At 51.5% G+C, this 22,312-nt stretch overlaps 1 protein-coding gene across 2 annotated transcripts; it reads right to left on the bottom strand.

Annotated features, from left to right (window-relative positions):
- Positions 1-1,790: 1,790 nt before the first annotated feature.
- PPP2R5D (protein phosphatase 2, regulatory subunit B', delta) lies at positions 1,791-19,785 on the bottom strand. 2 transcript variants are annotated; one of them, XM_010083598.1, is made up of 14 exons: positions 19,590-19,785; positions 18,287-18,486; positions 17,794-17,904; positions 15,903-15,995; positions 15,278-15,408; positions 14,843-14,902; positions 14,067-14,175; positions 13,137-13,190; positions 10,172-10,342; positions 8,002-8,129; positions 5,809-5,910; positions 2,972-3,044; positions 2,613-2,729; positions 1,791-2,255 (listed from the first exon to the last, which is right to left on the bottom strand). In XM_010083598.1, the coding sequence occupies exons 2-14, from the start codon at positions 18,353-18,355 to the stop codon at positions 2,118-2,120; spliced, it is 1,356 nt and encodes a 451-aa protein (XP_010081900.1). In that variant the 5' UTR covers positions 18,356-18,486; positions 19,590-19,785; the 3' UTR covers positions 1,791-2,117. The 2 variants fall into 2 exon arrangements, with proteins under 2 accessions (XP_010081900.1, XP_010081901.1); XM_010083599.1 differs by having other exon boundaries at positions 18,287-18,462; positions 19,659-19,746.
- Positions 19,786-22,312: the final 2,527 nt, after the last annotated feature.

The raw sequence follows: 22,312 nt of genomic DNA on the forward strand, positions 1-22,312 counted from the left end.
CGCGCCAGCCGCTGCCCAGCAGCAAGCAGGCTCCAGTGAGGGCACACACATGCTGTAGCACTCTAAAAATGAGGTGGGGGCTTATCACGCAGCGCCAAGCGGATAAATTAGAAAGCCTGTACTGTAATGGGAAGAAATATCCTCTCCAGCCCTACGGCGGGCGGTGCTCTGGCCGCTGTAAAAAACTGTCATCTCCGTGGTGCCCTGCGCCGCCTCTCCCTCCCACGTGCCACCCGGCATCACCCAGCACATGTCTCCCTGCCGTGCCAGGCGTGAGGTAATTGATTGTCGGCTGCCCAGGAGTTGGGACTAATGTTCAAAGTAAGCAATAACCTCCCTGAGGTGTCTGTGAGTCTGCTGCCGAAGTGGCCCACTGCACCAAGCGGAGGGCAGGTGGGGTGCTGCGGGGCGGCGGGCGATCTCAAACAAGCTCACGCCTGCCTGCTGATCCGCAGAGACAGCATCCCGCCCCAGGAGAGCCAAAGGAAGGCCAGCCCAGCAGGGCAGGGGGCAGGGGCAGGACACACAGGGGAAAACCAGCTTGGTTTGGGGTGGAGGAAAGATGTGCTGCGCACCGGCTGTAAGGTTAGAAGGGATGAACCTCTGAGCTGGGAATGGTGAGGACAAGAAGATACACCAGAACCTTCCACAACACCCCACAATGCTGCAAAGCGGTGTCAGCCTAGCACGGACCTCAAAAGCTCCCTGCACTATTGCAAACCCACTTGAGCTCGTGTGTCAGGAAAGCGAGTGCAGCGGGTAAGAAGCAAGGAAGGTCTTCTGTCCCAAGCCAGCCTCTCTGCGGTGGCACCCGGGACTGAATCTGCACCACAGAAGGTAGGAGGGAAAGCTGGATCACAGTAGCACGCACGTGCTGGGCAATCCCCTGGGCTGTCAGCAAGTGCGCTCTATGGGCTAAATGCACACAAGTCCCCGATGCACCGTATGATAACTAACGAGGGCCTCAGGCCACAGCAGTGACAGAGCGAGGTGAAGGATGCTCAGAGCACCCGCGGAAGCAATTCAGCGGTAGCACCTAGCCACCGACCGTAAAGAGGAGACAACTGAACACTCACAAACTCAGTCTGGCCCCGGAACGTCTGTCTGTTGCTTCCACTACTTTGCAGAAATTACTTTAGCAGCACAAGCTTTCTAGAAACCCTGGCCACTGCAGAGCAAAGGATGGGATACGGTGACAAAGGGAGAGCTGCAGGAGGATTTTAATTGAGCAGGTAGAGGAAGAAAGCAGGAGTCAGCGGCTGACACCTGCTACAAAGCAGGGAGTTAATTTTGGGCCCATAGTTAACCCAAGACATTGGGATGGAGACAAGTCAGCACGGACCAACACAAACAGCTGAAGGAATTCACTTTCCCACAAGAGAGCTTCTAAGGATGCTCTACAGAGAGGGCTGCGGTTGGATGTAGTGCTTGCACCCAGCTTTACTGGGGGTGGCAAAGCACTGACCCCCCACTCCACTGACAGGGGAACAGAACAAGGGGCTTGAAGCAAAAGAAAGGTGGAAGCAAACATCTCTGCTGTACGACAGACGCTCCCTCTGCAGAGCTGCACCCCAAGGCAGGGCGGAGAGGCAGCAGAGCCCCCACAAACTGCCACGTGCTCCTGCCCTGGGCGCAGCCTGGCCTCTGAGCGCCGCAGGGCTCGGCCACACGGGCAGCACGGGCGCAGTGTGGCAGAGGTGGGCACCTGGAGCCTGTAGCAGCATGCTGAGCCACGCGTGGTAGTCTCCAGCCAAAACAGAGCCCGTGCCGCAGGGCAGCGAGGCTCTGGCTCCCAGGCAGAGTAAGAACCAGGCAGCAGCTGGAAGTGAAGCGACTCCTGCCTGGGCTGATAAAATCGCGGGTCAGGCAGACTCCCTTCATGCACGCACATCCAAGGTGGAAAAGCAGGAGGAAGGAGGAAAAGCAGGACAAGGTGACAGCGGTGAGATACAAGTTATAACATAAAACCAGATCTACCCTGGGGGATGCGGTTGGAGTGGAGGACAGGCACAGCTCACCATGTTCATTCCTTATTTATACATGAGAACTGAGTGCATTTCCGTGACCCCTGGGGGAAAGGGATGGGGCAGAGCTTCCTGGGTCAGCTCCTGAGCCCGTCAGAGAGCCTCCTGGCTTGAGGTGAGAAACTCTTCTGCTCTCTTGTGCGCCTCCAGGGCTTTTATAGTGTAGACATCCTGAGGAAGCTCAGATTTCCGGCGCAGCAGAACTTTCTCCTTCTTCATGTCTTTCAGCATCTACAAATAAAGGAGTCAGGGATCAGTAGCACACCCCTTAGCTCCTCCAGCCTCCCCATTCTCTGACTCCAGCGGCTTTCAGATATGCTAGGTGACACTGCAGGGACAGGCCAAGAGACAAACAGACCAGAAGGACACAGAAAAGTCCTGTTTGCACTTCTTCCAGAGTGGGAAGGTCAGATTAACTCCCTTCTTCAGACTACAGGTTGATTTCTGATTTTCAGGGATGAGAGTAGGGACATTTACCTTCAGAACACTTGTAAAGTGCCAATTCTGGCTGCTGGACCCTAGATTGACTATGCTGATGTACTGGCTGGTCTGAGAGTAATTGTGGAAGGACCCCAGTTACCTACACACCTGCACAGCCTCCGTCTCCACCGTTTTCTTCAGTAGCTGGATATCCTCTGCAGTGGGGGTCTCCGTTTCCATACAGCAGACAGGAGGCAACGGCGGAGGTGCGTAATACATGGGGTACTGCGGACAACACAGACAGCTGGAGAGTCAGCACGCAACCCAGCACCAGGCCTTCTGCCCCAGCTAGTAAAACACTGCCAGCATCCCCAAGGTGCTAGGTTTTGGGAAGAACAGTGCACTGCTGCAGCGGTGCGCACAAGGCTGAGATCAGGTGCTCGAGCCTGCTCTCCTGAGCTGAGGAAGCAGGCCAAAACCCCCAGCACATTCTTGTCTCGTTCATCCTAGGTCCTGCGGTTACCCACCTGGGGGTTCAGCCGGGCCAGCTCCTCTATTTTCTGCCACATTTCTTCTCGCTCCTTCATCCTGAACCTTCCCCTGCAGAGAGAAAGCGTGAGTGTGAACTCCCAGGCAAAGTGCAGATTTCACTCACAGGAAGACAAAAGCAAGAGTCAGCAGACAAGTGCCAGCAAGGGGAAGAGTCTCTCTGTCCTTCACAGAGCCCTCGCTCTATGGAGAGGCGAGATGGGGCAAGAAGAGGGGACAGGCTGCAGCTAGCAGGAGGCAGACAGGCACGGTCCCCGGTTTGGGCTGCACAGGCACTTTGTCCCTGGCTTTGTGCTGCAGGAGCGGAGCAGAGTGACTGGTTCTGGAGTAAAGCGATGATATATGTTTGGAAGTGCCATTTCCTATAGAGCTGGGGCTCAGCTGCCCACAGTTCCCTCTCTCTCTGGCCACAACACAGAGAGCTGCCCAAGCCCCCAGGGACAGCTCCTGAGCTTGGCACAGATTCCGGCACAGCCCTGTGGCAGTTCAACGGGGCCACCTGTAAATCCCAGGGCAGGGAACGTCCACCGCTCCTTGTTATTCTCTTCTACATTTTAAACATCTGCACTAAAATCTCTGCTTTATTTCTGATTGTAACTAACTATCCAGCTTTCACGTCAGCTGCTGGTCTCTCTACTGCCCTATCTATCCATGCTAATGAAGTTCTTACACTCTGTAATCACCCCATTCTTACCATTTAAGAAAGGAAACTAAATATGAGAATGAAGCTGCCAAGCATTCAAGCAGTAGACTACTCCACCAGAGAACATAGGGTAAAAAAAAAAAACCCCAACATATCCCCCCCAACTCCAAATGAATAACCCACACTTCATTTTCTGACAGAGCTCTGGAGATCTTTACAGGGCACTGTGACCAGGAGTTAGCACTCATCTTCCCTATCTCTTTCCTGCCTCATCTCCAATTTCTCCAGAATCCTTTTTCACGTCCGGTAAACAGAAACATAGATATCACACCAAGCTTCACACTGAAAATATGTCTGTCCACAAAGGCCCTGACATCATGAAGGCCACTGCCCCTCCAAAGCCACATCTGCTTTGCTGGTTCTGTGCCTGCTGCCCCGCCACGTCCAGGTGTAACAAAGCTCAGCTTGTCTGCTTTCTAGGTGCTGCGCACCTCATCAGCTCCCGTCACTCCTGACCCCATTACCAGCAGTATGAGGAAGCTGCCGGCAGGACATTTGTAAAAGAAGAGTTATATTTGGACTTGATCTAGGACTTGACATAGGTTGGACTTGATGATCTTTGAGGTCTTTTCCAACCTTAATGATTCTACGATTGGGAGCTACCTTCTCCTTCCTGCTGCCGTGCCCTGAGCAGAAGGAGCTGTCAGGGTGGCCCCTGGGCACGGTGACACGACACTGCTCCAAAGCCAGTGTTCAAGGCCCTCGCACTTTGACAGAAGGGCATGTTCAGGACAAGACACTATCTACTTGCCCCAACCTCCACACTGTTTTCTGAAGGGTTCTGATAGAATCACAGACTGGTTTGGGTTGGAAAGGACCTTAGAGGTCATCCAGTCCCACCCCCTGCCATGGGCAGGGACACCTCCCACTAGCCCAGGTTGCCCAAAGCCTCATCCAGCCTGGCCTTGAACCAGCTTCAAGATGCCTGGGGAGGTCAGCAAGGTGCAGTCAGTCCATATGCACTGAACAGTCCAGACCGCGTCCCGGGGAGAGCCTGTCCCTCCATGACCAGCCCTGGCCGCGGCCGCACAGCAGCAGTGACAGGCCAATTGTATGAGGTTCAATAAAGCCAAGTGCCGGGTCCTGCAAACAGGTAGAAAAAGCTCCTGATGGAAACACCAAGCAGAGCTCATTGAAAATGTGCTGTCACTGTGACTTAAAATATATGTGCAGACATTTGTGGGCTTCACAAACACCCTAGAATGGGGAAAAAAAAAAAATCTTGCTTGCTCCCAATTTAGATGTTAACAAAACCTTCTTTTCTCCATATGCAGCTTACCCATCCCCAAGCTCTGAAACGTACCTCAACTTTGTTATTTATTACTATTTCACAAAACAACTGAATGTACCCCAGAGCTCCCCACTGCCAGCAAGAGTTAGCCCTGCTCTCCCCCCTGCCACCCTTGCGGCAGCCCTGGCTCATCCAGGAATGAGCAGCACTATTTTATGTCACTAAGTCAGCAGAACACAAACCCAGAGAAAAAAAAAAGTTTCCTTCTAGCTTACTGAACTGACTCAGCTCACTAAGGCAAGTCACACAAACAGCAAAACCAGTACAAGGAAGCAGAAAAAGTGAAGTTTTTTCCTCTTTACAGCATCATGGCACAGGTTTACTTGCTGAGCTCAGATTTTATGCCCACTATTTGCTCTTTGAAATTCCAGGTATTATTCCAACTTTATTACTGGAAAACTGAAAGCATCCTGTGGCATGAAAGGTGATTTTTGCCCACTGCAGCAAAGCTTTTCAGAAAAGTCTTTCTAAAGCAGCAGGATTCCACTGGCATTACAACAACATATATGAACTGGTAAATATTTTCAAGGCAGAGCACAAGTGTTTCTGCAAAGCTGAGTATTGAGTTGCAATTTATTTCCTCATGACGCAGCAAACTCTGCCACTCTTTTCCAAGCTACCTGCTTCAGCAGAACTGAATGGATTTTTATCAGGGCACACATTTTACCTCTTCTCATCCCTGCACGCAGTTGGCGCTGAAGAATCCTACTTTTTGACACAAGGATTTGCACCACCTTTCCACTTCCCCTCTGCCTACTGGCATCTACCCCAAGGAGACTCCAGGTTAAGCTCAAGCGACTTGGCAAGAACCTCTTACTCACTTCTGTTTCTCCGCCTTGTATTGCTGCGTGCAGTCATCAAAAAGCTTCTGGTTCATCTCCATGAACAGCTTCAGTGCATTGTAGATTAGCCCATGGATTGTCCTGCGAAGAAATGAGGAAAGGAGAACAAGTCATGGGGGTGTCCTCCAGGCTCTCAGCCCCGAGTCAGCACCAGCAGCAGAGACAAGAGCTAACAGCAGCAGCAACTGATATACTACAGCAACATGACAAAAAGATTTTCACGGTCCCAGCCCTTAAGCATGGCAAAACCCCCTCCACAAACACAGCAGAGCCTACCGCCCAGGGAGAAAGAGATGGAGAAGAGAGAGAAGACCACTGGGACAGGTCTGCTCTACTGTGGTCAGACTAATGAGTGCAACAACATGCATTCAGGCATTTATTTCTTGTAGTTAGAAACTGGAAAGGAAGAATGTTAGGGACCTGCTCAGGGCTGTTCTCAAGGGGGCTTGACCTAACCTAGCTTTAGTGCCTCCCACAGTTCACCTCGCATCTACACGATGATTTTTTTGGGCTGTCCAGTATTCAGTCACGAGCTTTGTCACTGAGTTGCATGAAACACAGCCCTGGAGAGACGGGAACCAGTGCAAAGAATACCACAGAAGAAAAGCTGACTTGGTGTCAGCAATTTATGGATAGGTTGCACTGCGTGTGAGCCTCACACAGGGAATAAAAACAAGTATTGAAGCTGTCTCCGAAATACCTGCCCCAGAGGCAAAAGAAGAAAGACTCAGCAGATTGAGCTCTGTGACTCGCCAGCCATACAGATGGAGTAAGGAAGAGAGCTACAGCTCTGCTGGACTTACGCAGGCTGGCTGACAAAGTGTTGGAGTAGGTGAGCTATGGGAAGGAAGAGGAGGATCTGACATACTCAACCTGCTCGGAGAAGATGTGGCTAGTGCTAAAACAAAGAGAAGGAGAAATAAGAGGAAAACACCTTCAGGACTTCTGCCATACCACTGGGAAGAAGACAAGGAGAAAAGAGAGAAACAGCAGAATCATGAATCTGGACTGCTGCAAGAAGGAAACGGAACTGGTGAAGGGTTTCAGAAAATAACATAAAGTCCTTTTCTGAACTCTGCTCAGGAAGGGCAGCAACACCGAGTGAGCGTGCCTGCGCATATCTGTCTGCACACACACTTGCCCACGCGTGCGTATCTGGGTGCTTGTGTGTGTTCATGTCCGTGTGTCTGTGTCTATGCCAGTTTTCAGAGCACCCTTGACTGGTGGTTCAAGTTTGTGCTTCCCGACACGATGAAGGGAAGGAAGCGGTCAAACAGCAGACCCGTGGGGAGCTCTCTGCAAACAAGTTCCACCTCACAACCCTGTCTTTGCTACCACAGTATACACCTAAGACTTGCCCAGCCTCCCTAGAATTAATTATTTTGCTTTTTTACACCCTCTAGAATAGGGGAAGGTTACTTTTTTCTTTTTTGTTTTCTTGTGGTTTTGCTGGAAGATTTTAGGACCTCCGCTGTTGACTATTTTTAGATAAACGATGATAAGGAAGTGAGTTTTACAACTTGAATTAACCAGGTAAGGAATCAACTGAAGAAGTAGTTGGAAGAAAGGAAGTTGATGGGAGAACCATAAACCGGACTAGAATCAAGGAATCAGGCGCAGAGGGCAATAATTTGACATGGAACATCTGCCCAGTTAGTTCTGCTTTCTCCGTTCTTCCTGTAGGCAAGGAGTCATTAGCCAAGGTCTCCGGTCATGGAGAGCATACAGGCGATCATGAGTTAACAAGCTGCCACACATTGGATGGAAAAAACCACCGCACACGTCCAAGAGACCGGCAGCATTAGTGACATGCTAATGCCATCAAACTCTGGGTAGGCTCAATGGCCCCAAGGCAGGTAACTGCAGGCACCTGACCCCTTGAGAAGCACGCCACTGTGGTCAGCTGTGGCACTTTTCCATGCTGATACTACTGGACATGGTTTAGGGACATAATTTAGTGAGTTAGGTGGTGTTGGGTTGATGGTTGGACTTGATGATCCTTGAGGTCTTTTCCAACCTTAATGATTCTATGATTCTACTAACAACCTGGCTTGGTGCGTGGTGTCACCGAGTCCCATGTGTCATTGCACTGCAGCAGCATGCCCCAAGATTGCTGGTAGGTCAAGCAATCCTGCACGCACAGCAAGTGCCAGAGCATGCAGAAAGACCTACTTGTTCCAGTGACTCTTGGAGTTCTTGTAGAGCGCTGGAAACATGATCGGGAGAATTTTGGCTGCATTATCGCTGATCAGGCTCATGATATATTCATTGTTCCAATAGTACAGCGCTCGCTCTGCCACCTGCAGTGGGAGAGAAAGCCATCCTTGGAGAGGCTCCTTCCAGTAACACCTGTGGTGCACAGGGAAACTGGGCAGCGCTGAGACCAGAGCTCGCCGCCACCCAGTTGAGGAGCAAACGCTTCCCCACCGCACAGGCAGCAGGGCTGACCTTCACCAGCTTCTACGAGGCCATTTATCCCTGCTGCCCACCCTTCTTTCCCTTCGCCTCTGCCAGACACATCTCCCTTTCCCGGGGAAAACCTCACGTTCTCGACTAGGCAAGCCTACCGTCGATACCCCGATGACTCCAACACTCGAGCACAGTAATGTCACCCACTCCAGCTCCCAGCTCAGACTGGCTCCACACCTCCTTCACCTCCTCAGACTGTCCTCTGCAAAACTCCATTCCTCCCATTCCTCCCTGGCCCTCCCCACAACAGAGTCCCTCTGGGCTTTGGAGCATGCTTCCGTAACCAGGCCCACAATCCAGCCCCCTGATTTAGTTAAGGCGGAAAATCTTGGGGCAGCCATCCTGCTCTAACGAGACAAACAAGTCTAACAAGTTTCCACATAGTGACAGATTCAACCACAACTCTTCATATTTAACCACAAATCTGGGCAATGCAGATCACCAGGCTGATTTCTGCATTTAGCGCTGGCTTGAGAATGGCTTAAAAACCTGGGAAGAGAGACGTGCAGTCTCAGTTTTATACTGAGATGATGGAGAACTCACTGTATCCCCTTAGCGTATTGTTCCATATGAGTAAACAAAGTGAAATTCACCTGGTGTTCACTTATCTAGCTTTGGTTGCCATCTTGTCAAGTCTTTGTCTGCTAGATTAACACACAATCCACCCAGAGAAAACTCTCCCTCACCAAGGTGCTCAGTCTTACCAAGAAGTCCATTCCCATTTTTGCTCTCAGACAAGCTGCAGACACAGAGACTGCTCAGCCTGACTGTATGGGACACCTTAGGGGTTCATTTTCTCGGGCTGTAAAGTGTTTGCGCCTTCTCCAGGCTTTTCAGCTTTGTTTTCAAAGAGTTGTCGGCAGATGAGGGCTGCTATCAAGTACGGGATGTCTCTCCTACAGCCTTTAGTCTACTTTATTGAAGATCCTTAGTTCCCTATGGTAGCTCCTTCCGTGCCCAAAGGTCGCGTTCGTCCTTTGGTTCCCATCCCCACACCAGTGATCGTGTCCAGCTGGTTTCCATCAGGCTCCTCCAGTCCTTTCCAGGAAACACTGATCTTTCACATACACATGTGACCTAGACTGACCCCAGTTTTGGCTTGTAAACACATGACTTTGTACCTCTCTGCATTAAAAGACAGACTGAAGCCAGTCACCATGCAGTCAGCCTCACACTGGGGGACGGCTCTGTCACTAACACCCCATCCATACCTGGCTCAGCACGTGGTTCACCAGCAAGCTGTCTTCTTCCTGGGCACTCTTCACACAACCTCAACACCAGTGAGCCCAGAACAGCTGCCAGGAGCTACCAGCAGCTCCTACCACCCTGGACATGTTAAACCTGAAGCCTACCAGCCACAGAGATTGTTCTAGCCTGGTACTAGCAGTTTCCCTCCAGCAGGAGCCAGGAAGAAGCAGACCCAAGCACTTTTTCCAGTATACCTCACTCTTTACCCCTACACCAGAATAACACAAAGTACCTTTGCTGCACACTGACTCTTGGGTTGGCCTCTCTCCAATACTGCAGCCAGCTTGGTTTTACCGCAACAGGGCGACACTGGCTGGATCTCTCTATGTTTGCGAGCCAAACCAGGAGGTGGCAGAGCCCCCCTGCTCCAGCTCCAGGTGCTGCACAGCCCAGCCCAGCAGCAGGGCCTCCACCGAGCTGCTTGGGGCTCTCTTTGGACAAGCTTGCTCTGTGGCTGTGGTGAGGACCCTCCCCGCCTCCCACCACACGTCACCCCAGGACTCACCCTGGTCACACCTCCATGTCCCACCGATCACAAAGACAAGCCCGAAAGCTGTGGCGTCACCCTCACATGCCACATGGGTTACAAGGCAGCACCCTATCCCCTCCCCGAGATGCAACCCACCTGGAAGTGTGGGCTAGAGACACACTTGGCCAACTGCCTGAACAAGGGCTCCATCACTTTCACAAACTCAGATGGCTCAATCACGTCCAGGATCTCCTCCAGCTCATTTAGAAACATCACCTCCTTGGGACTGTGAGTTTTCGGCCAGAATTTCAGCAAGCCCACAATTACCTGAGTGGGGAGGGTACAGAGAGAGTGTTAGAGGCTGCAAGTTAACACCAGCTGTGAAATAAATGTTCAAGGGTCTGGTCACAACAGCAAAGGGGAGGAAGTAACAGAAGAGATTTTTCTCAGAAAGTCAGGGTGGGTTACCAGGGAAGAAAGAGGAGAAGAGCCCAAACTCTGCCAAGTTACACATACGGCAGCAGCACTGCCCAGGCTGATAGGATTCTGTACTACAAGCACAACGCTCAGAACCACTTTTTTTTCCCCAAACACAGCTTAACACGGAAGGCTCAAACCAGAGTGGGCAACAGCTGGCAGATCATCTTCTGTGGTTGCTCTGCACTGACTAATAAAACTGGAAATGCTCTGGAGAAGGCACTGAGAAATCATTATTCAATCCACCGCAGAGCTTGAACACAGGGAAGCACACAATAAATAATGCAATGGAAGGGTTTGGAACAAGGAAAAAGAAGCACCCTTTCACATAAAAGTAATTGGATTACAGAGCTCATTCCTGCGAGCCTTTGGGGAGACTCAAAGTCCAAACAGATTCCAGAAAGGAGCAGACAAGCTTCTGGAGGTTACACCTAATGGTGATGTTGTCACATCAGTGATAATTTAACATGACAACACAGATGCAACTTATGGCTGAGTAAACCACTGCTTAGAAAATACTGGAAGCATATACTAAGGGAAGGGTTCTATCCCACTTGATTTATTTATTTTTAATATTGCTTCATCTGCTTCTAGACACAGACAAATGCAGGATCCAAGATCCTGCAGACCTTTACTCTGCTGGAGCCATCGGTACAGCATTCACAGAAACGCTGACTCTGTGGACACTAGATTCACACACAACCGGTGGCAGGAGTTTGTCTTTCAACCTCTGCGTACTTCAGCAACCTGATCCTGAAGCCAGCACTCAAGAGGATGTTCACGGCAGTGGAGGGACAGTTGTGGGCAATGCAGTAGAAAGATTAGAAACATCTGAGCATGATGTTTCCACCAACTTAAGGCTTGAGAAGACAACAGTTTGGTATCCTTAGTGTTTGTCACAGCTCAGGTCTGCCATTCAGGCAAGAGTTGGCTCCAGTGACTCAGACATAATTTCTCCTACAGCAAAGGTGGTGTGAGGTGTGTTGAGTCTGTCTTTGCTCACCTGGCAGTCATTCAGACTGCTGTCAACGCAAGAGCTACCATGTCAAGCCTTGCTGAGCAAGCTTCCAGAGTCCCACTCTACGCGATTGTGGACTTAGTGGGTGACCTGGCCTCTTTCCAGCACTGGTGGCAACATCTCCTAGTGTACTCAGAGCCTAGCTGATGCACAAGCCCTGTAATTCTTCAAGACTTCAATGACCCCAGTCATCTCAGGAGTCTATTCAAAACCTTCACAAGCAGGATGCTTCAACAGGACACAATCTGTGGCAATTTGGCCTCAGTGTGTCTGGTTGAGACCCAATGCAACACCCACTGAAGGTAATAAAATTGGGTCATCCCACTGCTTTCCACAAGCACCAAACCAGAGCTGGGTGTCTAATCCAGGGGCCACTAACCCATTACTCAGGAAGCAGTGACAAGCTATGGAGCTTTACTATTTGAATAAGCTGCAAAATGAATTCTGGAAATATCGACGGATTTCTGTTTCTCCCTTCTCCCTCAGCCTACAGTAAGTGCTTTGGCAGGAGGCTGCTGGGCTGGATGTCAGCCACAGGAAGTACTCAGCACAATCAGAAGCTACTTTACGCAGTGTGTTTCAGAGCAGGCTTTTGGGAACACAGGAAACGGAGGACTCACATTTAAAGGAAAAGCTGGGAGGTCTGCTTCAGCACTGCTGGTGTCAGAGCTGAGAAGCCAGAAAGCTGACAACAGCCGACCAGCTTCCACCCAGCACAGTCAGGCTCACCAGAAACGCACACATTTCAGCCCGAGAACAGAATGACCTTAGCTAGCGTTACTCATTAAAACGCTCACACTTTCTGGTGCTCCCTGCTCCAGCAACACAAGCACGCGTTCTTTGGCCATCTGCTGTTCTGAGGCTGTGAAGCTCAGCTCTGTCGAATACATTTCCTGGCCTGCAGTGGGTGGAGAAACACTCGTCTCCTGCTTGCACTCTCTGCCAAGCAGGCAGATACCCTGGTTAACTCCGCCGGTCTGCACACCCAGTAAATGGAATATGTGAGGTCCCCATCTCCACTGCTCATGCATTTCAGAACCTGCTGTTTCCCAGCACTACACCTTGAAGGCAAATGCCTTTACTGTGTGACTTCACACTGTGGAGGTAACAAACTGATGCTAGAGCAGGAAGAAGAGTACTTCCACCGAGGAGCAGTGGCTCGCCTAAGTAGACCTTTGTGTCCCAGGTTCCTCACATCATCCCCACAGTTTTTCAGCCAACTCCAGCAGTCTGGAGCGAACTCTGGAGCCCTCATGAGCTCACACTGGTCCCATCAGATATCAGATGGCCATGTGTTTTGTCTCTGCAGCATCTGCCACTAGCTGAAAGCTCTGCCTGAAAGGACAGCTTGGTATAGTGTTCCCTCTGCTACACCAAGGTCTGAAGCACAAAGGAAGATGACAGCCCACCTTCCTTCCAGGGAGAGAATGCTTTGAGGAGAGAACGCTCAAGGCTTGCACATGAGCAGCACGGTCCCTTCTGCCCACAGGGTATCAGGCAAACCCAGTAAACAATCCAGTTGACTCCCAGGCTCTTTATGCTTTTTTCACCCTTGCTGTACTCTAAGGAAGCCGTGAAGCTTTTTGGGACTTGACTGACACACAAAAGTGAAGCAAGGTTACTCACTGGCTCTGTCAAGCTGCTGTCTTTCTCCAAGAACTGTACAACACAGTACGCCAACTGTAGGAAAAAAAAAACATGGCAAGATTAGAGCTTCAAGTGTACCTGAGACTAAAGTGCCACCACCACCCTAGACTGGAAGCCACATTATACCCTCCACAGTGTGTGTGATGAGCACAGTTCCAGCTCCAAACGAATACAGTTCTTCTGATGGCAACTAAAGGCTCTAAGATGAAGCAGGCAGGGCCTGACCTCAGGACATTCATGCAGCATAAAGGATAAAACTTGAGCCACCTAGAGCAGTGCGCAGCTAAGACATTCAAATGCAACCACAGCGGCATACGTGGGAAGGAACAAACCTGAGTGTTAGGAAGCCCTGCCCCACAAAAACAAGGCTGGCAGAACAGACATCACTGCTCAGTACGCATACATTTTCCCTTCCTAACCCGAGTCCTGATATTCTCTACTCTTCTGTTACGTATTCTGAACTGCAAGAAATTAACCTCTGCAGCAGCCTAGCAGCCCGGCACACCGATTCTCTGCGTATCTCGGCGGTGACTAACTGCTGACACGCCACATGCACAGGCTGATGACTGCAGCTCGGAATTTTACCTCTCTGGTTTCAGCAAGACCCCAATATTTCACAGGCCTCCAGCACAAAAAGGCAAAGCAGGACACAGCAGTAAGTCAGCAGGCAAGGGCAGGATACCCTCCCAGCAGCCAGTGCCAAAAAGCACACACATATACAGACAGGCCCAGATACCGCAAGGCTGGGACAAAGCACAGCAGCAAGGGATGAGTGCAGAGCCCAAAACATCTCCCAGCAAGAACTTTGTACAACACAGTAATGCAGCCCGGGGAATTGCTATAAGCAAACCCAAACAAGAGCTTTTGCAAGAATCACATTCTGCCCCGGGAACTTGAAGAACTTCTCACCTGCGGGTGGTAGACACTTAGAGACTTCACCTTGTGAAGCGGTAACAAGACCCTGATGAGGAACATCTTGTGCTCTTCCTTCAGAGGCAAAGCAAACCCATTGATTATGCTGAGAAGAAACAAGAGCCTCGTTAACATCTTTACCCAGAAGAAATACAGCATCTCTCACCTCCAAGCAACCCGTGGCTTGCCCTAGCTCTCCTGAGTCGCTTGTGAAAGCACCCACCAGAAGAAGCTGTGGCTGCTGCAGCCTCAGCGAGAGTGTTTCCTCAGCAGGCACGGCAGGGAAACGCCTCTGATGGGGCCTGGGCTCTGCTCCGTCCTGCGCCAGGCTGTCCCCACGCACGCTTCAGCAGAACACATGGGGACAGTCAGCGCAGAGGCAGCCCTGTCCTCAAGGCTTGTACTTTACAGAACAGGAGGATGGGGGCATAAGAGAGGGCTGCAAGCAGAGGGGCAGCTGAAGCCATGGAGGAGGCTGCCCACTGCTGTGAGGAACCCTTCTCTTTGACTGCCCGCTGAGGCAAGACAGCCAGTGGGACTGGACTCAAACTGAAAAGAACATGAGACAAATCCAGAGATGAGAAGGCTCACACTGCATTTATCGGCAGGCTGGAGAGGGCTTTCACTGTGTGCTTCATCAGACTGAGATCCTCTGGAAGAGGTGGCTCCTGCAAGAGCTGCTGAAGAAAGGCACTGCCAGCTCACGCAGCACGCTGGGCTGGGATGCCACACTCACTACGGGGACCCTCTGGGACTTCCAAAAGTGCCCTTACCTTCCCAGGATCTCCAGCAACTCTGCAATCCCATTGTGGTGCTCTGTTTCATAGATGAACCTAAAGAGAAGAATGAGAGGTCATTGCCAAATGCTGGATACAGCTCGATAAGCAAAAGGAAAAACACCTGGAGACAGAGAGCTTCCTGGCAAATAACAGAACTCCAAGATGACAGGGCAAGGTGTAAGAGACAGAAGTAAATAAATTCATGGCCCCGAGATCAGCTAAAGCTCGTAGGTCCCAACTTGCTGTGTGCACTGAACGCAGCGCTATCACATCCTCACTGCTCTTAAGCATAGGTGAATGCTATCCCTACCAGAGTAGTGTGACATAACTGAGTCTGGATCAGAGGGAATCACAGCCTAGTGCCCCAAATTTATCTCACTGGATTGTCCCACTCACTCACTAGGCCAGTGGCATTAAGAAATATCTCACCTGTAAAATATATTGTTGATCTGCCGCCTCACGTATGCTCGCAGACCCAGAAACTTCCCATAGATCCTGTGCAGAATAGTCTTTAGGAAGTCCCGTTCTCTGGGGTCTTCACTGTCAAAGAGATCCAGCAGCTGTGGGGAGAGAAATTCAGTCAGTGTCTGCATACTGCCTGTCTGGACAAAGCTACTAGCAACACTGGGCATGGCTCCTGCTCAGCACAACTGGATCCTTCAGCTGAGTGACGCCTTCAGCACCCTGAGCACAGTGGTTGCTTCCCTGAAACATGCAGCCTCCTAGTCACAAGCTGGAGCCATCAGCACTTCTTTCATCTTCAGAAGCACAGTGATGGCCTGCACACTGCACAAAGCCACGTGTCCCCAGATTTCCCCTGCAGGGCCCCCAGTGCTCCTCGCCACCTGTACAAGGAGTGACGAGTTCCAGGGACTACAGCTTGCACACATTCCTGCCCTGCACAGAGAATTCTGGTGTTCATTCAAGACTGGACAAAGGAAAAAAAAAACCCACATCATCAAGCACCTCCTGACAAAGACGGACTGTTTGCATAACACCTTGACCAAAATCTGCTGCAAGGTGGTGCACAGCCGCAGCAGCAACGATTACTTACAGACAGTACAAACTTCTGGTCAATGTATTTCTTGGCTACGTTTGGTTGAAAGTCAGGCGATTCCAGGAACCGGAGGAAGAACTCGTATACCAGCTATGGGGGGAGAAGGAGAGATCACTTAGAATTCCACCCCCTGTCCTCTCACCAGTATTTACTTCAGATTTTAAATGTTTTCCTTCTCCTTAAGGATTCGGGGGAAGGCTGGGGAAGCCTGAACGGGAGCACAGAAACCACAAAAACTGTGTTTCCCCATCTAGTAGGATCAACTCAGCTGCCCTTGCTCTGATGGGCAGGGGGCCAGTGGGACACAACTGTGCAAGCCTGCATGGGATTTCATCACCTCAGGTCGCACCAGAGACAACTAGCCACTTATGAAGACACCAGGCCTGGGAACTCTTCTCCCACCTTCAGCCCACATCTCTACAGAGATCAGAAATCTCTAGAGGAGATGGCAAAGGCTCAGGCTTCATTGTAAGCCCTCGAGACACATGAAGGAAGAACAGAAAAGCAGAGAAACGAAACAGACCCCTGGAAAACATGTTGTCCTCCGCTTCCTGGGGACTGACTCCAGATTGGCTTGGCCCCATCGAGCCATGTGAGCTGCATGCTGTGTCCCACTTGGGTACCAAAGGGCAGCTTGCTTTAAGAAGCCTGCCAGTGCTGAAACAGCAACTTCTGGTCCTGCAGGGATGAGTCCATCCCAGGGCTGACCCTGCCTAGCGCTTCTGAGGGTCCACGAGGCCAAAAAGCCAGAGTGCTGCACCCCAAAGGTCTGACTCTGGAGGTGAAGGAGCTATGAGGCCACCCATCCATGTGCAGGGCCCAGCTGCCAAGGACAGCAGCACAGAAAAAACCTGAGGTGATGACCAAAAAACTCAGCACACACTTGCCACAAATACACGCTGGCTGCTGCTGACCTAACTCCAAGAAACAAATGCTTCCTAACATTTGTAGCACTCTTGTGCTGAGGACACGCCATTTCTATCGATGCACGCATCCCTATGTCAACTGCAGCAGTGCAACATCATTAACCACTGCTGCAGAACTGCACCTGATTTCCTCTCTGTATTTTCTGCTTCATTATGCAGTGCCTGGCTCTTGCTCTGCCTTTGTCTGCTTGACAACACATCCCCGTGCAAGTGCCTGGGGAAGACCCCTACAAGCTTATCTCCTGACTTCCACTGCTGAGCTCTGCTAAGCCATGCTCACTGTTGCTTTCACAACCCTTTTCGCCGAGTTTGTCTGACAGTCTATTTCCCAGGACACACCGCCTAATGAAAAGATCTTTGGCTCCCTTCCTCTCTTCCTGCCCTCCAGTTCCCCATCTTTTCTGGTCAAACGTTAGCTCCCAGTTAACACAACTGAATTACATCCAGCGTACATGAGAAAGCCCAGGCTCTGCTTCGGCACTAAGCAGCCCTCTTCCTCCATGTGCCTCCTGGGGAGCTGGGCAAGAGAGGAGCGCTGAAGCAGACAGGCTGTCTCTAACGCTGCTGAAGCCCTGAGGATAAGGGCCCTTGAGCCTTCAAGAGGGACATTAACACTGCTGGGAATTGCTTCTTATAAAGGCAATACGGCACCAGTCCATCACTCCCAGTAAAGTGTTCGCTCCCAGCCTACCTCCGGGCCACGTGGGACTACAGCCATCTGCACGTGAGTGTGACACACAGCCACCAGCCTGTTTCCAGGACACCCCTGCTGCCTGCATTGCCCACAAGCCACCTCTGACCCACGCATGGGTGGCAGGCGTGGTCTCTCCCTCTCCCCACACCAGCAACCCTCGCAGGCTGGGGAAGCAGCCAGCGGCAGGGCTGGCAGGCTCCGGCGCTGCACCCACCCTCAGCTTCCTGGAGATAAATTCACCAGATCTGTATCCCTTCCTCATCCTCACCTGAAGGTGCGGCCAGGCAGCCTCTAGTGTAGGCTCATCCTCCTCAGGGTCAAACTCTGCGCCTGTGGGATTGGATGATGGTGGGAGCGTCCGGAAGAGGTTCACTGAAAACTGAGTTGAGCGAAAAGGTGTATGAATGACATTCCTGCGCCTCACAACGGTCCTCCCTGTAGCAAATCCTTCACTGCGGAGTACCACATTGCGGTTTGCCATAGCTGTGCCCACAAACAGATCCCTCCCTAGAGGCTGTAGGGTTACACTCTGCATACCAGCTCCACAGGCGTGCCAGAGACAAGAGCTTCCACCTCTTCCTACACCAGGCACTGCCACCACCACCCCCTTCTTCTCATTCTGGGGGTGGGCAGGTAATAAGGAATGGGCAGGACTGGGGTCACACTCCTCGCTGACAAATCCCTATCCCCTCCTCCTCCCCATGCTTCTGAACAGTCCCGATTTCCTTGGCACACAAGCAGGTAGCAGCCCCATGCCCTACCATGATAACAGCTTCAGGATAGATGGCCTCGGTGACAACATCACGGTTGTGTGTGATGTATTCGACCATCTCATTGAGACCTGCTCGCTTCACCTCCTTGAACTTCAGGTCACTGAGGGGGTCAGAGATGAAGTCAAAAAGCACGCAGCACTGTCGCAGCTTCTGGATGAAAAGCTCTTCTCGTTCATGTGGAGGAGCATCTGTCAAAGAAAGCAGGAACAGGCAGAACATCTTCCTGGTTTGCCCAGGTAGCAGTGAGCCTTGCTCCCTGTCCCGTGTTTCCCCTTCCCCTGTCACAGTCCCCCTTGAGCTGGCAGGGGAAGAGGGAGAGGCAGCCTCATCCCTGTTGCGGAGATGGGACAGTGGAGGCAGAGGAATCGCAAGGCCTCTGGAGCAACTGCCCCATAAGGCTATTTCACACATGGTAGTGGTTCCTGATCTGATAAGGACTGATCCGCCCCAGTACAAGGTACGCTGGAAAAAGAACTCATTAACTAGCTCCCATCACAGACCAGTGACACCCACACCCACAGTCAAAGGGAACTGGGCAGAGCACCCTGCAGGCTAACCCTCCTCCCAGAGAGCAGTCCAGAAGAGAGGGGCCAAGGCAGCAGAAGCCCTAGATTAACAGCATTCTCTCTTTGATATGTTGCCACTGGAAACCGTGCTAAGACCAATCAGGCAAACCTACCTCTTGTGAGCTGCAAGGCAGCTGCCCTTCCTGAAAGGACCGCCTGTCTCTGTGAGCAAGGTCAGCAACGGGCCTGGCTGTGTGACTGCTGAAGATGCTTTCTCCTTGTCTGCACTTAAGTCATGTTTAATTGCACCATTGTGTAGACTAACTGCTAATGCTGGGTGATTGCCCTAATGTGGAGGAGTTCAAGAGCACTACCCTCATTTGCAATGGAAACACAAGGAGGAGGAGGAGGAGGAGGAGGCCTGGTCCTCCTCCAGGAACAGGTGGCTGTAGGAACCAAGAGCAGTCTGCACCAAGGTCCTCCCACTTCACCACCTCTCTGCACAACCTCCTGAAGCATCTAAGGCAATCCTAAATACATAGAAGCACGAGGGTTCAAATCAGTTCAAATGGGAAGGTGAGTACTGAAGTTTGCATTGAGTATCCTCCTTTTCTCTTAGGCTATCTGCCGATTCCCAACCTGCTGCCTAGCCAAGCACCTTTCCCAGAGCCATTCCTGCCACGCTGCCAGCAGTAGGTTAGCGAGGCACTGCCAGGGAAGAGCACCGCACTCTTCCCTGAGAAGGCGCAGCTTGTCATGCAGGTCGCCCCCACCCCACAGCTTACCTTTAAGGGCTGGGAGCTTTTGCAGTTCCCGGTTTTTGCTCAGATTGAAGCGAGAAGAGCTGTGCCGGCGCTCCTTCTTCACAATCTGGGGTCCCCCCGAGTACTTAATCTTATTCAGTTGGGTTGGTGGAGGAGCGCTGTTACTGGGCCGCTTATTTGAAGTTGTCTGCTGCTGCTGCTGCTGCTGCTGAGGCTGCTGGGCCTGGGGGGAGAAAAGAGTCAAACAACTCAGAAGCTTTTACCTACAAGCTTCACAAGCAATCAGATACCATCAGCATCTTCTTGGAGTCAAGAAACTGGGCACATTTCTCACTGTTGCACTTGCAGTTCAGCACATCTCACCTACCTTTGCAGGGCTCTAGAGCTGCTGGTTACATTTGCAGCATATCTGCCAAGTGAACATCAGATTTACTTCTATCTGTGAGCTACTCATTAAGGTTGGAAAAGACCTCAAGGATCATCAAGTCCAACTGTCAACCCAACACCACCCAACCCACTAACCCATGTCCCGAAGCACCACATCTCCACGTTTCTTGAACCCCTCCAGGGATGGTGACTCCACCACTGCCCTGGGCAGCCTGTTCCAATGCCCCATCACTCTTTCAGTGAAGAACAGGTATCACAAAGGCACCAGAGCCTCTCGGCACAGCGGGTATTAAGGCCATGGAAAGCAAAGCCATCTCTTGCAGCAAGTTACAGGAGTTTTGTTGAGACAAAAAAAGCAGCAATAAGAACTTTCTGCAGCCCAAACAGAAATCTCAGTGTGCTGCTGCCTCCAGTTACATCACTCTGTACAGCATGCAGCAAACAAGTTTTGAAAACTAGCAAGTTGGTTCCTTATCCATGAGCAGGGATAACCACCTGGGAAAAAGCAAAGGAGCGTGTAGTACAGAGTAGACACTGTGGCCCTGGAAAGACAATAGTAAAGACCACTCAAATCACTGCTACATCCATAGAGCAGGAGCTGCTAGTCTAGGAACCACACAAGCCATACCCCAGCCTTAGGTCCCAGGCTGTGGGCTTTCCCAACCTGTCCCGGCTGCTCCCTCTGTCTCCACCTTGTCTCAGCCTCACTGCCGTCTGGACCTCTCCTGTCGATTTGCTTTTTCCACACCACCCCTTTTAGCCACACAAACTCTTTGCCTGCACTTTCCTCTAGCAGATATCCTCTCCACTTCAAGCTTGTTAAACAGCACTTACACAGGCACTTTCTTATTTTTAGCAGGTGACCAGAAACTCAAGCCAGTGTTTGCTCAGCTTCCTTCTGACCTTGCCGAAGGTTCTGCTGGTTCAAGTCCCATTTGGCCCAATAACCGACCCTTTAACACCACACTGCCCCTGCTCATGGAAAACTTCATACAGACAAGGTCAACATCCCTCCAGCACGCCCACAGCAGACGGCTCAGCTGGAGACGGCGCTCAAGCTACTCCAGCTCCGCTGTGGGAGCCCAGCAACGCTCCCTTCCTCAGCTCTGCCACCTCCTTCCCACTGGCACGGGAAGCCGAGGAGCTGCAGGGTGAACCTGCTTAGGACACAACAGGGATGGTGCAATGGATGCAGAGCAGAGGTGGGTGAAATCCTTGGACATCATCCCCTCCTTCCCCCATAAACTCCCAGCTGTCACACACAGTAGGGCAGTACAAGTGCACACCTCCCCGGAACACCAACCAGCAGGTTTTGGAGGGAAAGTACCAGCAGTGCAGGAGCTCATGGGAGCTCTCCTCCAAATGAGACATGGCCAGTCTCTTCCTGTGAGGAGTAACTGAGCTGCAGCTCACCCTGTACAGGTCTAACCCTGGACTGAGTCCTGCTGGTTTCCAAAGAGGCGCAGCACAGCACCGCAGCGCAAGAGTTACCGCACCCGCGGCAAGCAGGGAGGCAGCAGGTAGGACTAGGGAAAGCTGCCTAGACGGAGACGCTGCTGGACAGATTAGGACCTGTATAGCAAGTGCAAAGGCTCCCTGTGAAAACAGCACCCAACATGAAACACCAGTTGTTTTGTCAAGCCCGTACTTTGAACCAGAAATCAGAAATATTCTGGTTCTGGACTGGCTCTGCTTGAAGGAAACCCGAAGCACTCCTTTTTCAAGATCAGCTCCAAGCCAAGGTGAGGGGAGACAAGAAGACTTGAACTCTCTACAGTTTAGATTTGATCTGATTCCTTTCACGGAGCAGCATTGTCTCACAATGAGAGGAGGGAGCAAGATGAGCTTGTGATGGAAACAGCTGTGTCTGCCAGACAAAGCAGGTCCAGAGTACAGATTGGAGGCACCATGTCCTGAACTGTGGGCTCTCTTCAGTTAACTCAGGCTGAATCCTTGCTGGCAACCTTCTAAGAGTGAGAAGTTCATTCCTCATCCTGAATATTTAGGTATCAGGGCAGCATGAGCCACTCAGATGTCGTCCAGATGCTTTTGGGAAAGCTAGTCCTCCACTCTGCATCACTCTCCTTCCGCAGGGAAGAAGGGCAAAATCTGAGTGCTGAGCCCCGTGGAGAAAAGACGGTACAGAGAGAAACAGAAGATGCATCGTCGGCCTCGCAGGTAAAACGGAGGGAAGCAGGACACGGGGGTCCTCCCAGCTGACAGGGCACACCTGGGCACTCCCCACCCACCCAGAAAAGCCACAGGCAAATGTTCTGAGCATGGTGTGGCCACCATGGCCACACTGCCTTCACCAGGGGTCCGGAAAAGCCCTCACCACCAGCTTCTACGGTCGTCAA

Source organism: Pterocles gutturalis, unplaced genomic scaffold, assembly GCF_000699245.1.
Source record: "Pterocles gutturalis isolate BGI_N339 unplaced genomic scaffold, ASM69924v1 scaffold285, whole genome shotgun sequence".
NCBI lineage: Eukaryota > Metazoa > Chordata > Aves > Pterocliformes > Pteroclidae > Pterocles > Pterocles gutturalis.